Genomic DNA, 16,971 nt, shown 5'->3' with positions numbered 1-16,971 from the left:
GTTTTCTTCAGAAAACAGCAGTTGAATGCAATTCCAATACGTTTTACAATTTATTTTGTAATAACTAATTGGAATTATTCTGTGAAATTTGTTTTGACGTAACGTTAAATCACATTTCGATTCACGAGAGGAAAAAAACGTGTTTGCTTGGATATTAAAAATAAATGGCATTAATAAAGTATCTCTAAATATTTAAATTCCAAACGTTAAGCTTGTAGCGGAGCAACACATTTGTCATCAACAACCGTTGAACTGTAAAGTAGGGCTTTTATTTTGAATTTAGGTTCGACGTAAGCGGAAGTTTCGTTCTTGATTCACACATGGCCTTTACGTAAAATATTTGGATTCGTGACTGAGCGCAGTTGTTTGGGTATTATCACTTTACAGTTTTCACATATTGTTATGAAATGTTAATTTTATACACCCGTTTTGCTGTTGGTGGTTGTTTATTCATATTATTCGCCGGGAAACAGATTGTGTAGATTACTCACAGTGTCTTACTTTAATATTAACATAACGCAAGTCGTTTACATTGTATTTAATTAAGTTATCAATTTCTAACAAGCTGACAAAGTGATCTTTATTGATATAGACAAATGATACTTAAATCTTTGTTAACATTCATTGCGATGTGATTCCAGTTATATTTTTAACGCATTTACTATAGTAACTCAGTATAATATGTAAACCTGGACCACAAAACTAGTCGTAAGGGTCCATTTTTTTTAATTGAGATGTATAAATCATCTGAAAGCTATACCCGCATAAAAATCAGCTAAAGCCAGTCTAGGCTGGTTTGCTGGTCTTGGCTGCTTGAAGATGGAAGTAGCTGGTTTTAGCTGGTCTTCCAGCTTGGCCAGGCAGGTTTTAGCTGGAAAAGTGGCCAAAACCCCTCTAAAACCAGCCTGCTGACCAGCTATGACCAGCCTGGTTGACCAGATAAGGCTGGTTGGCTGGTCTTAGTTGTTTTAAGATGGAAGTAGCTGGTTTTAGCTGGTCTCCCAGCTTGGCCAGGCAGGTTTTAGCTGGAAAAGTGGCCAAAACCCCTCTAAAACCAGCCTGCTGACCAGCTATGACCAGCTTGGTTGACAAGATAAGGCTGGTTGGCTGGTCTTAGCTGGTCTAAGATGGAAGTAGCTGGTTTTAGCTGGTCTCCCAGCTTGGCCAGGCAGGTTTTAGCTGGAAAAGTGGCCAAAACCCCTCTAAAACCAGCCTGCTGGCCAGCTATGACCAGCTTGGTTGACCAGATAAGGCTGGTTGGCTGGTCTTAGCTGGTCTAAGATGGAAGTAGCTGGTTTTAGCTGGTCTCCCAGCTTGGCCAGACTGGTTTTAGCTGGAAAAGTGGCCAAAACCCCTCTAAAACCAGCCTGCTGACCAGCTATGACCAGCTTGGTTGACAAGATAAGGCTGGTTGGCTGGTCTTAGCTGGTCTAAGATGGAAGTAGCTGGTTTTAGCTGGTCTCCCAGCTTGGCCAGACTGGTTTTAGCTGGAAAAGTGGCCAAAACCCCTCTAAAACCAGCCTGCTGACCAGCTATGACCAGCTTGGTTGACAAGATAAGGCTGGTTGTCTGGTCTTAGCTGGTCTAAGATGGAAGTAGCTGGTTTTAGCTGGTCTCCCAGCTTGGCCAGGCAGGTTTTAGCTGGAAAAGTGGCCAAAACCCCTCTAAAACCAGCCTGCTGGCCAGCTATGACCAGCTTGGTTGACAAGATAAGGCTGGTTGGCTGGTCTTAGCTGGTCTAAGATGGAAGTAGCTGGTTTTAGCTGGTCTCCCAGCTTGGCCAGGCAGGTTTTAGCTGGAAAAGTGGCCAAAACCCCTCTAAAACCAGCCTGCTGGCCAGCTATGACCAGCTTGGTTGACCAGATAAGGCTGGTTGGCTGGTCTTAGCTGGTCTAAGATGGAAGTAGCTGGTTTTAGCTGGTCTCCCAGCTTGGCCAGACTGGTTTTAGCTGGAAAAGTGGCCAAAACCCCTCTAAAACCAGCCTGCTGACCAGCTATGACCAGCTTGGTTGACAAGATAAGGCTGGTTGGCTGGTCTTAGCTGGTCTAAGATGGAAGTAGCTGGTTTTAGCTGGTCTCCCAGCTTGGCCAGACTGGTTTTAGCTGGAAAAGTGGCCAAAACCCCTCTAAAACCAGCCTGCTGACCAGCTATGACCAGCTTGGTTGACAAGATAAGGCTGGTTGGCTGGTCTTAGCTGGTCTAAGATGGAAGTAGCTGGTTTTAGCTGGTCTCCCAGCTTGGCCAGACTGGTTTTAGCTGGAAAAGTGGCCAAAACCCCTCTAAAACCAGCCTGCTGACCAGCTATGACCAGCTTGGTTGACAAGATAAGGCTGGTTGGCTGGTCTTAGCTGGTCTAAGATGGAAGTAGCTGGTTTTAGCTGGTCTCCCAGCTTGGCCAGGCAGGTTTTAGCTGGAAAAGTGGCCAAAACCCCTCTAAAACCAGCCTGCTGGCCAGCTATGACCAGCTTGGTTGACAAGATAAGGCTGGTTGGCTGGTCTTAGCTGGTCTAAGATGGAAGTAGCTGGTTTTAGCTGGTCTCCCAGCTTGGCCAGACTGGTTTTAGCTGGAAAAGTGGCCAAAACCCCTCTAAAACCAGCCTGCTGACCAGCTATGACCAGCTTGGTTGACAAGATAAGGCTGGTTGGCTGGTCTTAGCTGGTCTAAGATGGAAGTAGCTGGTTTTAGCTGGTCTCCCAGCTTGGCCAGGCAGGTTTTAGCTGGAAAAGTGGCCAAAACCCCTCTAAAACCAGCCTGCTGGCCAGCTATGACCAGCTTGGTTGACAAGATAAGGCTGGTTGGCTGGTCTTAGCTGGTCTAAGATGGAAGTAGCTGGTTTTAGCTGGTCTCCCAGCTTGGCCAGGCAGGTTTTAGCTGGAAAAGTGGCCAAAACCCCTCTAAAACCAGCCTGCTGGCCAGCTATGACCAGCTTGGTTGACAAGATAAGGCTGGTTGGCTGGTCTTAGCTGGTCTAAGATGGAAGTAGCTGGTTTTAGCTGGTCTCCCAGCTTGGCCAGACTGGTTTTAGCTGGAAAAGTGGCCAAAACCCCTCTAAAACCAGCCTGCTGACCAGCTATGACCAGCTTGGTTGACAAGATAAGGCTGGTTGGCTGGTCTTAGCTGGTCTAAGATGGAAGTAGCTGGTTTTAGCTGGTCTCCCAGCTTGGCCAGACTGGTTTTAGCTGGAAAAGTGGCCAAAACCCCTCTAAAACCAGCCTGCTGACCAGCTATGACCAGCTTGGTTGACAAGATAAGGCTGGTTGGCTGGTCTTAGCTGGTCTAAGATGGAAGTAGCTGGTTTTAGCTGGTCTCCCAGCTTGGCCAGGCAGGTTTTAGCTGGAAAAGTGGCCAAAACCCCTCTAAAACCAGCCTGCTGACCAGCTATGACCAGCTTGGTTGACAAGATAAGGCTGGTTGGCTGGTCTTAGCTGGTCTAAGATGGAAGTAGCTGGTTTTAGCTGGTCTTCCAGCTTGGCCAGGCAGGTTTTAGCTGGAAAAGTGGACAAAACCCCTCTAAAACCAGCCTGCTGACCAGCTATGACCAGCTTGGTTGACCAGATAAAACCAGCCAACCAGCCTAGGCTGATTTTAGCTGTTTTTTTTTTTTCAGCAGGGGTTTTAGGATAGGATATGCTAGGACAATATTTGGCTGAAATACAACAGTTTGAGAATCCGAGGGTGCAAAATCTAAATATTAAGAAAATCACCTTTAAAGTTGTCCAAATGAAGCTCTTAGCAATGCATATTACTAATCAAAATTAAGTTTGGATATATTTAGGGTAGGAAGCTTACAAAATATCTTAATTGAATATGATCTTTACTTAATATCCTAATGATTTTTGACATAAAATCGATCATTTTGACCCATACAATGTATTGTTGGCTATTGCTACAAATATGCCCGTGCGGTTTATGACTGATTTTGTGGTTCATATTTTAAACAGATATGGCAGGAGCGGATATGGACCCTGAGGTGGCTCGGGGCTTATTTGAAGAAGGTGCCACACTTGTTTTACTTGGTGTTCCTGAGGGAACAGAGTTAGGACTTGACTACAAAACTTGGACTTTGGGCCCTCGCTTCCGTGGGGTGAAGATGATTCCTCCAGGGCTTCACTTTCTCCACTACTGCTCCGCCAACTCCAATGGAGCTTTTAATGAAATTGGCCCAAAAATGGGTCTGTTTCTGTCTCTGAAACCTCGGGAGGTGCTTGTAGCTCATTGGAACATGAGAGAAGAAGATCTGGAGTTCTCAGAGGACCCAGAGGAGGCTGAGCGCATACGGGCCAATCTCAGAGAACTGGATGGCTATCTTGGCCCCTATCCTTATGACACACTCCGCAAGTGGGTTTCCCTGACCGACAGACTCAGTCAGGAGGTCGCCATCGCTCTGCAGCCCCTCAGCGGGAGGGTGTGCGCCTTTAGTGACGTTGTCCCGGAGCTGAACCTGACTCACACTAAAGATCGGGAGGAGCAGAATCTGCCCCGCAATGACCGGGAATGTCAGAGTATGAAGGAGGGTCTGGACAGACTGCCACGGATGAAACAAAGGGAAGGCACGGAGTTGCGGTTTTCCAACATTCCCAAACAGGCGTATCCTCCTGGGGCGACCCCTGCTCAGATCACGGAGTACAGTATGGATCGGAGTTACGCTCTCAATTCCATGCTTGAGAGCCATTATAAAGAGCAGCCGCTCAATGTACTAGGTGAGTACTTCTTGCTGTTGAACATCATGTTAAACCTGAAAGGATGGTCATTTTGTTATAAAAAGTCCATAAAATGTCATTCTTTTTAGGTTAACAACCTTGTTGGGTTTTATCAAGACAAGCATCACTTTTATTAGTAATACTGTTATCATTGATTAGACCACTGACAGTTTCTTCAGGGAATGTATAAAGCTTGTTGGGTCATTCCGTGTCAAATCAACCAAATTTCAAAAACTTCACCAGCTCAATATTCATTCCGAGGAAAGATAGACGTATAGTGATGAAAGCCAAAATATTAAATGTCATGGATGATTATTTACTGAGTAATCCACTATTTTGTAGAGGGAGGTCATTATGGCAATTTTCACCTCAGATTCTGAGTCAAGTTAAAGGGGGTTAAAAATGACTTTAGAAAGATGGCAGCATCATTATCTTATTTTTACACAGAGATTGGTAGTTATATTAGTAAAATATGTTGACTTTAGCATGTTTTGTTGCATTATGTGCCAATGGTGACCATTCAAAAATGTTTTTTTTTTTATATTAAAGATTTTTGATTGCCTTTTACATATTGGGTCTTAATAATCTTTCCTTTTGGTATCTTTATTTTTAATGCCCTATGAGATTTCATTCCAGAGATATTGGAACTTGAATATGGCTCCAGGAGTAAATTGTTAAAATGTACACATATTCAGTGGTCAAAAACCAAATGTGGGTCAGTTTGAAAAAATACGATACTTATTTTGTTTTAAAAAGGAATGTCTGAAGAATAAATAATGTTAAAGCTGAAGATGTGTCTTGTTTCTTTCTGTTAAGACAACTGCATTGAACATACCAGTCTGAGTGCCATAAACATTCTTTTTCCAAAGTTTAGGTGTATATAACTCAAGAAGTATTAAAGATATCATAATATGATTTTAGATTCTAGTTTTTAATAAACTTTTCTTTTAGAATCTTAATTTTCAAGGCCCTGTATCTTTCAGTCCCAGGGATTTGAGGATTTCAACGAGGCTCCATGTCCAGATTGTTGAATGTTACCCATTTTCAGTGGTCAAAAACCAAATGTTGGTCACTTTGTATACAGCTGATAGTTATTTTATTTAAAGAACAAAGTCTGAAGAAGAAATAATGTTGAATTAGAATTGTATCTTGTTTCCCTCTGTCAAAAAAATTGCATAGAAACATACCTGTTTGAGTCTAAATATTCTTTTTCCAAAATGTGTGTGCCTGTAACTCAAGTATTATTAAAGTTATTTTAATATGATTTTAGATTCTGGTTCTTAAGAAATATAAAACAAATTTGAATAATTAATCGAGATGAGACAAATCTTGGTAGATGTGAAAGCAATGTGTGGCGTAAGCAACCACAATTTTCTACCATTAAACTTCCTACCATAGATATATCAAAACTTGATTTTTGATTAGTGATATGCTTCATTTGGAAAACTTTAAAGGTCATTTTCTTAATATTTAGATATTTTTGCACCCTCAGATTTTTAAACTGTTGTATTTTGGCTAAATATTGTCCTATCATATCCTATCCTAACACCCCTGCTAAAAAAAACTAGACTGGTTGGCTGGTTTTCGCTGGTTTTCGCCACTTTCCCATGGTGTAAGCAACCACAATTCTGTGTGAGGCGTGGGATTTGTTCCAAACATGTTACAATACTGCATGTTTAAACTCTTGGTAGCTTAAGAAGCTGTAAAAACGAACAAAATCCCTTCTTCCAAATATCCCTGAAACTGATTCAAATATATAATCTTATGAATAGACTACTAATGTGCCTCAGCTTGACCATTTCAGTGCACATTTAGCACTCAGACAGCTATGTTTATGCAATTGTTTTGATAAAAGGAAAGAAGACACAACTCTAATATCAACATTATTTCTTCTTCAGACATTGTTCTTTAAATAAAATAACTATCTGCTGTATACAAAAGTGACTGACATTTGGATTTCCACCACTGAAAATGGGTAACATTCAACAATCTGGACATTAAGCCTCATTGAGATCCTCATATCTCAGGAACTGAATGATGTAGGGCCTTGAAAATTAATATTCCAATAGAAAAGTTTATCAACAACTAGAATCTAAAATCATATTGCAATATCTTTAATACTTCTTGAGTTATAGACACGCAAACTTTGGAAAAAGAATATTTATGGTGTTCACACTGGTATGTTCAATGCAGTTGTCTTGACAGAAAGAAACGAGATGCATCTCCAGCTTTAACATTATTTGTTCTTCAGACATTCCTCTTTGAAATAAAATAAGTATTGTATTTTTTTCAAACTGACCCACATTTGGTTTTTGACAACTGAAAATGTCTAAATTTTAATGATTTACTCCTGGAGCCATATTGAAGTTCCAATATCTCTGGAACCGAATCTCATAGGGCATTAAAAATAAAGATACCAAAAGGAAAGTTTATTAAGACCCAATATCTAAAACAGCATTAAGATATCTTTAATACTTCTTGAGTTACAGGCATGCAAACTTTGGAGAAAAACTGTTTCCCCATTTTTGAATGGTCACAATTGGCACATAATGCAACAAAGCTTGCTAAAGTCAACTGATTTTATGAATAGAGCTACCAATCTCTGTGCAAAAAGACGATAATGATGCTGCCATCTTTCTGAAGTCATTTTTACCCCCCTGTATCTCTAAATCTATAGTGAAAATTGCCATTTTGACCTCCCTCTACAAAACAGTGGACTATTCCGTAATTATTCATCCATGACATTTAATATTTTGGATTTCCTCACTATACATGTCTGTCTTTCTTCAAAATAAATATTAGCAAAATAAAACATTTGAGCCAAGGACCGCTGGTTGAGTTGACACGGAATGACCCAGTTATGATTTGTGCACTGAAATATTCAATTCTAAAATGTCACTATTTGTTTTCGTGTTTGTAGGAGAGCTGCAGTTTGCTTTTGTTTGTTTTCTCGTGGGGAATGTATACGAGGCCTTCGAACACTGGAAATGCCTGCTGGCTCTGCTGTGCCGCTCTGAGGAGGCCATGAAGGAGAGGAAGGATCTGTATCTGGGCCTCATCGCTGTCCTCTACCATCAGCTGGGAGAAATCCCTCCAGACTTCTTTGTGGATATCGTGTCGCAGAGCAACTTCCTTACCTCCACACTTCAGGTACGCTTTACACAGTTTCCCCTCTTAAATCTAAAACAGAAGTGGAACTTATTTAAGTTGACATCAAATCAAAAAACTTTCGTATTACACATTTTATTCAGCACAATTCATCAGTCATCATTGCAAAGGAAAAAAAATGATTTTCTTTATGTTTCATCAAAACGCAATACATTTTTCCACCTCTGACACGTTTTTTTTTTCTTTGTGGTCAATGTCACCAAAGTCGAAGTAGCTGTTTAGGCATGGCCTTTTTTAAACAATAAGGATGCAGCAATAATATTTCAAAATAGATTTTAAAGATGCTGTATCTAGGGCTGTCACAGTAATGAAATTTGGCTGAAATTAATTTCTAAGAAATAATTGTGATTATGTCAAATTATTGTCTGGTTTATGGCTTTGACATACATTTGTATGCATTGTTCATTAAATGATTACAAAGGATTGTGATTAGGGACACCAAACGTGGAAATGTTTCTGAAAACCAGAGTTACCTTCAGAGACACATTCATATAAACCCTCACCCCAATACTTAGCCAATTTTCACGTCACAATGCAGACGCGGGCCAGGAATCAGGCCTGTTTTAGGTGTCTCCTCCTTTTTATATTTTAGATATCCATCAATTATGGTGACGAAACTTCGAGACTTCACTTTCGCTATGACTTTCAAGACTCGGATGGCGTTTAGTGTCTCAGCCAGCAGCAGTGCCTTCAGCTCACCTGGAAGAGATGCTCGTTTAAGCGCACGCAATAGACTGAAACTTGCCACAAAGCACTGGCAAAAATAACAATGAATGTGTCAGGGGGAAATAGTAAGGAGATATTTGAATTATTTATTAATAAACTAGTGTATTCTGAGTCAGTGTCGCTAAGATCCTGACTCGCAATCTCCTCTTTGGATGCACCTTTAGAGAGAAATGCATCTTTGCTGATTACATAATGAAAGAGTTTTAGTTTTGTATTTGTTTTATTTCATTAAGTAATAATTTACAGCTTTTCATGTCAAAGGAGAAAGAAAGTTGTTTTTTTTTTATTGAGCGCAATAAAACATAGATAGACAGCAACATGATGACATAGACTGAGACCAGTCACAGATATATACACAGATATATACACATATATACGCAAATGAGACACAGAGGGGGAGAAAACTAAGTAAAACAAGACAAAACAAAGCAAAGAAAAAAAAAAAAAAAAGAGTACAAGAAGATGGGAGCAAAAATTAGGACAAAAACAAAAAAAACAAGCTGTAAATGTATGGATGTGGTAGTTTGAATGGGTACAGAGATAAGTTAAATCATTCGATTTCTGTGTTGTTTAGTGAAAAGATTTAACTATAGACATAACTGTACTAAATATTGAACAGGAAGCAATACGATATACAATAGTAGTGATATTATAATACAATGTTAAACAGCAATCGGGGCAGTAGATGTTAACTTCAGTATAATGGGACAGATCCAGGATACAATAACGGCAATGACAGATGATATCCTACTTTTTACGTGACTGAACAGATAACTAAGAGGAGCCCTAGTAGAAATATATAATGAAATCAGTAGTGGACACAGAGGTGGAAGCAGTGGGAGCATCGATGATTGTAATAGTAATAGTACACTAGTATGAAATAGACTAATTGGTAGAGTTATTGATAATTATTGCAAATGATGTCTCCCATCCCCTTTGGTCCAGCAGCCGCCCCATCCCTGCCAGCGAGCGCATCCAACACACCCATCGGACACACCCATCGGCACAGACCCCAACAACGTCCCCGATCCACCCCGTCCCTCCACCTTGCTTCTCACCCTGCCAGTGACTAGACCCCACTCCTATGCCAGTGAATGGCATTTTATATAATGGTCCACCACACCATGCACCTCCAGAACAGGCTCCCCCAGTCTGTGCGTGACCCGATGGGTGACCGCTCATTATTAGTACTGATTGTAACTGAGCCCTTGTTATGTTGCAAACTGGCCGTAGTCCTGGTGTTCATCAGTCAGCTCCCCAACCAAAGACACCGCATCCAGCACAGTTTCAATTTTGATTTCGTCAGACTCAGTAATATGGGGCAATGCTGGCAGAAGCAGCAATTGGGGGGATCAGGTTGCCTTAACCAAGACACAGATAGAGCCCATGCCGACAGGATGTGCCAATCAGACCCACCGACAGGGACAAAGCAGCTGCAACACCCAGAAAGCTTATATGCTATCTAAATTAATATAACACACATACAACCACTGCCTCCAACCCTGTTGACCATAATAATAATAATAATAATAATAATAATAATAACAACAGAAGTAGTATTAATATTAGTAGTAATATGCCAGATTAAAAAAAAACAAACAAACAAAAATTTCATTGTCATCAAAGTCAGTTATCATACAGCTACAGTATCATATAATTACAACATCATTGTTTGTATTTGTATATCATGAAATTAGTTTAAGGCATCAATTATAAATCTTGCGGCTTAATTGGGGCATCAGCTCATCAGCTAGTTTTATTCAATATTTAATGGTGAAAGCAGAGGGCTGAAGGTTGTATTAAATCTGAGTAACTGGTTTTGTGTTTTTGATGTATGTTGTTCTTGAATGATATGTTCCCTTAACAGATGTATCCATTGTGTAACTGAAATTTGGCATTTATTTTTCCAGTTAAGTAATATAGTTTTCTTGGCGATAGCTAGAGACATGAGTAAAGGAACTGGGTGTTTAAAAGCTGGGTTAATTTGAGAGGTGTCGCCGATGAGGCATAGTACTGGGAGCATTGGGATAATAGTTTTGAAGATTTCTGTTAATTTATTTGTGACATCTGTCCAGAATTGATTAACTGGTGGGCATAACCAAATTGCATGAAGGTAGGTGTCTTGTGTATTTAAACTGCAGTTGGTGCATCTGTCAGAATTACTTAAGCCCATTTTAAACATCTTGTGTTGCGTAATGTGTGTTCTATGTACAACTTTATACTGAATTAATTGGATATTTGTATTTGTGCTAAAGATAAAAGTATTTCCGCAAACTGTTTCCCAAAATTCCTTATCTGTGCTGATATTAAGGTCTTTTTCCCATTGTTCGACTGGTGCAGCAGTGTTTGTGTCTATAGATGATAGTAAAGCATATAATTTCGAAAGCGACTTTGTAGTGTTACTGATTGTGCTAATACGTTTTAAAATTGGGGGAGGTTGTGCTATATCATTGATTCCTGTTGTGGTTTTAATAGAATTTTTAATTTGTAGATAGTAATAATAGTGTTCTTTTCCTAGATTAAATCTCTGCATTAATTCTGTAAATGTAATGAAGCTGTTACCCGGAAACAGATGATGTAAGTGTGTGATGCCTTTCTCCTTCCATTTATTATTGCTGAGTGTACTATGGTTGATAGTAAAATCTGGGTTATTCCATATGGGTGAATTGATATGTGGAGTGAGCACATGATTTGTCAGTGTATTAGTTTGCCACCAAGCAGTGAGAGTTGTTTTAATCATCGGGTTTGAAAATAGATTTTGTTTTTTAATTGTTTTAGTGAGTGATGGGAGGTCAGATATAGCAATGTCTTTACATTCTGCTTGTTCTAACTCTAGCCATGGGTTTTGGGTAGTGTCATGTCTTATCCATTTGCAAAGGTATTGTAGATGAGATGCTAAGTAATAATGTTGAAAGTTAGGTGCTGCTAAACCACCTTGAGCTTTATTTTTTTGTAACTTTTGTAAACTTATTTTAGGTTTCTTGTTTTTCCAGTAGAATTTGCTTATAGATTGATTTAATGAGGTGAACCATTTCTTAGTTGGCTGTACAGGTGTCATGGTAAATAAGTAAAGGACTTTTGGTAGTATACACATTTTAACTGTTGCAATGCGGCCTATAATGGAAAGTGGTAAGTTCATCCATCTAGTTAAGTCATCTTCTATCGTTTTTAGTAGTGAAATAAAATTAAGGTTAAATAAGTCAGATAGGTTCTGGGAGATTTTTATTCCTAAATATGTTATATTATTTATTGAGAAGGGCGTATTCTGTATACTAGTGTCATGTGAATTCATATTCAGTGGTAGAATTGTTGATTTGGTCCAGTTTATGGAATAGTCTGATACAATCGAATATTTATTGATGAGTTTAATTATTTCTGAGAGAGATATTTGGGGGTTTTGTACAAACAGTAATATATCATCTGCATATAAAGAAATTTTATGATTAGTGTTATGTGATATTACTCCATGGATGTTATCATTCTGTCTTATTGCAGTAGCCAGAGGTTCTATAAATAAAGCGAAGAGTAATGGAGATAGGGGGCAACCTTGTCGAGTCCCTCGCTGAAGTTGGAATGGTGAGGATATTTTACCATTTGTTATAACAGAAGCTAATGGTGTATTATATAACGTTTTAATCCAGTTGATAAAAGAGTCTCCAAATCCAAATTTTTTAAGTGTAGTATAAAGAAAGTGCCAATTAACTTTATCAAAAGCTTTTTCTGCATCCAGTGATATGATTATAGTTTTTTCCTTATTTTGCTTACATATGTTCATTATATTGAATAATCGTCTGGTATTATTAGATGATTGGCGTCCCTTTATGAAACCTGTTTGATCAGGATGAATGAGGGATGTAATTACTGATTCCAGACGGGTTGCTAAAGCTTTGCTTATTATTTTTAAATCTGTATTAATAAGAGATAATGGGCGATAACTAGTGCATAATGTTGGGTCTTTATTTGGTTTGAGTAAAATTGTAATTAACGCTGTGTTCATATGTGCTGGAATAGAAGAAGTATTTTTAATTTCTGTTGTCATTTGCATGAATAATGGTGATATAGTTGACCAGAAGTGTTTATAAAATTCAGGTGGGTACCCATCTAAGCCTGGTGCTTTGTTGTTTGATAGTGAGTCAAGAGCCTGTTTATATTCAATTTCTGATATAGATTTATCTAATGATTCTCTTTGTGTTGAGGTTAAACTGGGTAAGATTATTTTATTGAGGAATATATTAGTGTCTTTGGTATTTGGATCTTTGTCATTACTATACAGATGTTTATAGAATGTGCGAAAGGTGTCATTGATATCCTGTATGGTGTGGAGTGTCTTTCCTTCTGTGTTCTTAATTATAGGGATTAGTGTTTTTTCTCGATTACGTTTGAGTAAATTTGCTAAGTATTTACCTGATTTGTTACTATGCTCAAATATTGTGTGTCTAAGACATTGTTTTTGAAATTCTATCCGTTTATTTATAATAGCTTCATAATCATCTTTAGTTTTGTTAATCTCCTTTAAAATCTGTTCATCAGGATTACGGGAGTAACTATTGTGTAATGTGTGTATTTTATTTTCTAAGTCCTTTTCTAATTTTTGTTCTTTTTTGAGTTTATATGTAGAGTATGATATAATTTTTCCTCTTAAAACAACTTTAGCTGTTTCCCAGAGAGTTAATGCAGAAGTGCCTGGTATGTTATTTGTTTCCATGAAAAATGCCCATTCTTTTTTAAAATATTCATTAAAGTCTTTGTCTTTAAGCAGTGATGTATTCATCCTCCATCTAAATGATTTTTTTGCAACATCTGTATTATTGATAGTTATAGTGACTGGGGCATGGTCAGATATGATGATAGGATTAATTGTTGTATTTAAAATGTCTGGGATGAGAGAGTTGCTTGTTAAGAAATAATCGATACGCGAGTATGATTTATGAACTGCTGAAAAATAAGTGTATTCTCTTGAATTCTGGTTTCTCAAGAAAGTTTAATTTTGATACAAACAATATCAACATGTTTTTTAAACAAAACAAAATTATTTTCTTTATGTCTATATGTCTTTCAGACGTTTTCTGTAATATATGGGTGTCAAAAATAATTGCCATTTACTAAAATAGACACTTGTAGAATTATGCCAGAGGTATTTATTAACATTTTTATTTTTTATGCTTTTCTTTTTAATTTATAAAAGTAATTAATTTAACTATGTTTGAGACGGTCACACCATAGGACAGTTTTGACATTTGGCTCATAATTTAAAAAAAATCAAATAACACTGCAGCTTTAATACCAGCTCCATGCAGGACAAAGAAATGTGTAACGATTTACTGCATTTTACAGTATGTTTATTTTTACCTTGTGTGACAGTGAAAATGCCACGTCACGTCAACAACCCATGTACATGTAAATAATACATGCAAACATTTTCACAATATATACTGTTTGTGTGTCTGTTTATATACAGAATAAATATATACAGTACACACGTGTATAAAAATCTAGCTTTTATTTTAGATTTGATTAATCGTTTGACAGCACTAAAATAAACGAATCTAAAGTAAAAAACTTAATTAAAATAAAAAGATTAAACATTATTATTGTTAATATTTTTATTATTATTATTATTATTATTTAATTTATTATTATTATTATTATTATTATTATTATTATTATATTATTATTATTATTATAATTTTATTATTTTTAACCTTTATATTGGTAAAGGCCACTGATGTGAGAGAACTGTGAAGTTTAATTGGTAATGTTGAATTTTTCAATAATTGTTCAATGTTTATTTGTTCATTTTAAAGTGGTCATGAGATAGATAAAAAAAAATTGAGGTTATTTAATAAAGTTTTTTGCAACAAAAATACATTTACAAAATTATATATTTTTTTCAAGACATTTAAAGAGGTGGCCTCTTTAAGGCTTGCCAATGTTATGATTGGATAACATCATTGTGTGGAAAAAAGTATCAACAATATCGCGTGTGAGTGAGTGTTTTGACAACATTATCTATATAAAATTTCTATTTTCTTCTTCCTGACACTCTGGCGCTTCTGTATACAGTATCCAGTGTGGAAAGCATCAGTTTAAAATATAAATACGTCAAAGTGGTTCAGCTGGTTTGCTCTCAAGATCTGCTCTTTGTCAGCCAAAATGTACATTGCTATGCATTTACCAAATTGTAGGTGTATAACATTTTTCTTTCTGTTGGTGCATTTCAGGACTTTTTCCAGTTTGCCAGCGGTCCGGGGGTCGACAGCACATTACGGAAAAGAGCAGAAAAATTCAAAGTCCATCTTACCAAAAAGTTTCGTTGGGACTTTGATGTAGATCTTGATGAATGTGCTCCGGTGGTGGTGGAGCTTCCAGAAGGAGTCACTGTGGACTGATGCCGCTTCACACAATACACTTCCACTTCAAAATACAGTGTTTATAACAGCAGTTTTTACATAGCAGTCTATATTATGCATTTATTAGATACTCCAGATTCTGGATATTCTCCTGTCTCTTCCTGAAGAAATATTGAGCATTCCGTTTTATTAAAGCTAATTATTTCACTTCATTGTTCTTCACTTTCGTTTTTGTGACCCTGAAAACCATGTATGAGCACTAGAGGGCAGGCCAGTACACAATAAACTAAGTCTTGGAGACTCTGGACAGTCTTATATTTTGTGAAGACCTGCTGTTTGTCTGCATATTCATGGCATTTCTACAAATGGACTTAACATCAGCAAAAGAAACCGTGTTAAACCTGTCAGAGTCACCTTGGTTAATAGAGGTGTTTGCTGAGGCAAATATTACAAATAATAATGCTCATACTGCAAAAAATGCTTTACTTACTTAGATTTTGTGTCTTGTTTCCAGCTAAAATATCACAAAAAAAAATCTTAAATCAAGATTATTGTCTTGTTTTCAGAAAAAATAAGTTAAAATTAAGGGAATTCTTGCCTGAAACGAGCAAAATAATGTGCCAGCGGAGTAAGCAAAATAATCTAGTTTTCTGCTTGAATTAAGATTATTTTGCTTACCCGCTTTGGCAGATTATTTTGCTTGTTTTAAGCAAAACCTCACTTAATTTTGACTTTTTTCTGAAAACAAGAAAATAGTTGTCACTTGTCTAGAAAATGCTTTTTCGATTTAAGAATTTTTAGATATTTTAACTGGTAACTACAAAAAATTTGCTGAAAAATTGCATGATTTTCATGATTTTTATTAGTTTCCCTCAATGTAGCATTTTCTTGGCATCAGTTTGCAGCAATGATGTTTGTAATTCTTTACATTCATTTCAATCAGGTTTGTGTTTGTTTAACTGAGTCACATGTATTTTTCGTAAGCAGAAGGCTGTCCGTCACACTGAGGTTTTCAGTCTGTTCAGGGGATATCAATGGAGCTGCCAAAGCAAACATAGACCCCTCAGTTTCCATCAAACCGCTGACCATCACTATCCCACCAAATGCAAACAGTTTAATAAAAAAAAGACACTGAACTATACATCCTACGGTTGTCAGTAGATTTATTTCAAAGCATTTAAACCTGAACATCATCAATTATAGTAGAATTATTTGCATTTTAATAGTTTATTCATCAACTGTTGGACTGCACTACATTTCACACTGTTTAGGTGTGATTTAGACCCTAAGGATCTAGCCGTTTCATCCAGCCAGATTTGCTCCAGGTTTTTCCGATTAGTCAGATGATGTCTGTGCACTGGAATTTTATTGAAATTAGTGCCAAATATTTCAAACCAGATTGATCCGTGTAGGACAGTCATATTTTAGCTGATGTCTCGTTCTTCCCAGATGCTTCTCCAAAGCGTATAATCCTTTAGAGAAAAATAAACACTGTCAGGATGAAATCAAATGTCAGAAATTTTAATAGGAACTTATCATGTGCTGTTCATGTTTATTTTACAGCCTACCTATACTGTCAACTGCAGTTATTTTATTTGTTTTCCTTTTAATTCCCAGAGAACATCTGTTTGTGCATAAATCAAACAATTCAATGAATAGGTCAGCTAGTTAGCGAAATGCTCTAGGTTCGGGCATTGAATTACTTGAGCGCTAAATCTCAACACTATTCAAAAAACAATTAAATGCATCAAACAAAAAAAAATGCATCCTGACGTTTACCAGTGTCATGAAGATCTTTATTAAGCTCGACCACTGAACTGGATGTGCAGTGAACGTCTTGGGTAAGGTATTTCCCCAACAAAATGGTTTTACTACATACAGCTGACTATTTTTAATATTTTACATGAATGAAAACCAAATACTGTATATGAAGTTGACTGAAATGTAGCTAACTTCTGTTATTTAGCTTGCAGTGTAAAATATTTTTAGAGGTAACTTTACTTTGTGTTCTAGCTAAAGTTAGCA

General features: G+C 37.3%; 1 protein-coding gene across 1 annotated transcript; it reads left to right on the top strand.

Annotated features, from left to right (window-relative positions):
- Positions 1–295: 295 nt before the first annotated feature.
- aar2 (AAR2 splicing factor) lies at positions 296–16,087 on the top strand. Its single transcript, XM_073823436.1, has 4 exons — positions 296–370; positions 3,944–4,702; positions 7,623–7,852; positions 14,818–16,087. Exons 2-4 carry the CDS (start codon positions 3,946–3,948, stop codon positions 14,983–14,985), a joined length of 1,155 nt encoding a protein of 384 aa, XP_073679537.1. The 5' UTR covers positions 296–370; positions 3,944–3,945; the 3' UTR covers positions 14,986–16,087.
- Positions 16,088–16,971: the final 884 nt, after the last annotated feature.

Source organism: Garra rufa, chromosome 18 (assembly GCF_049309525.1).
Source record: "Garra rufa chromosome 18, GarRuf1.0, whole genome shotgun sequence".
Lineage (NCBI taxonomy): Eukaryota > Metazoa > Chordata > Actinopteri > Cypriniformes > Cyprinidae > Garra > Garra rufa.
This window is presented reverse-complemented; position numbering and strand designations above follow the sequence as displayed.

What these genes read in the sequence shown, in the direction of transcription:
- aar2 (XM_073823436.1), top strand. Translation starts at nt 3,946, where the DNA reads ATGGCAGGAGCGGATATGGACCCTGAGGTGGCTCGGGGCTTATTTGAA. An exon ending in GCAGCCGCTCAATGTACTAG is followed by an intron (nt 4,703 to 7,622) that starts GTGAGTACTTCT and finishes TCGTGTTTGTAG; the next exon opens with GAGAGCTGCAGTTTGCTTTT. An exon ending in TCCTTACCTCCACACTTCAG is followed by an intron (nt 7,853 to 14,817) that starts GTACGCTTTACA and finishes GGTGCATTTCAG; the next exon opens with GACTTTTTCCAGTTTGCCAG.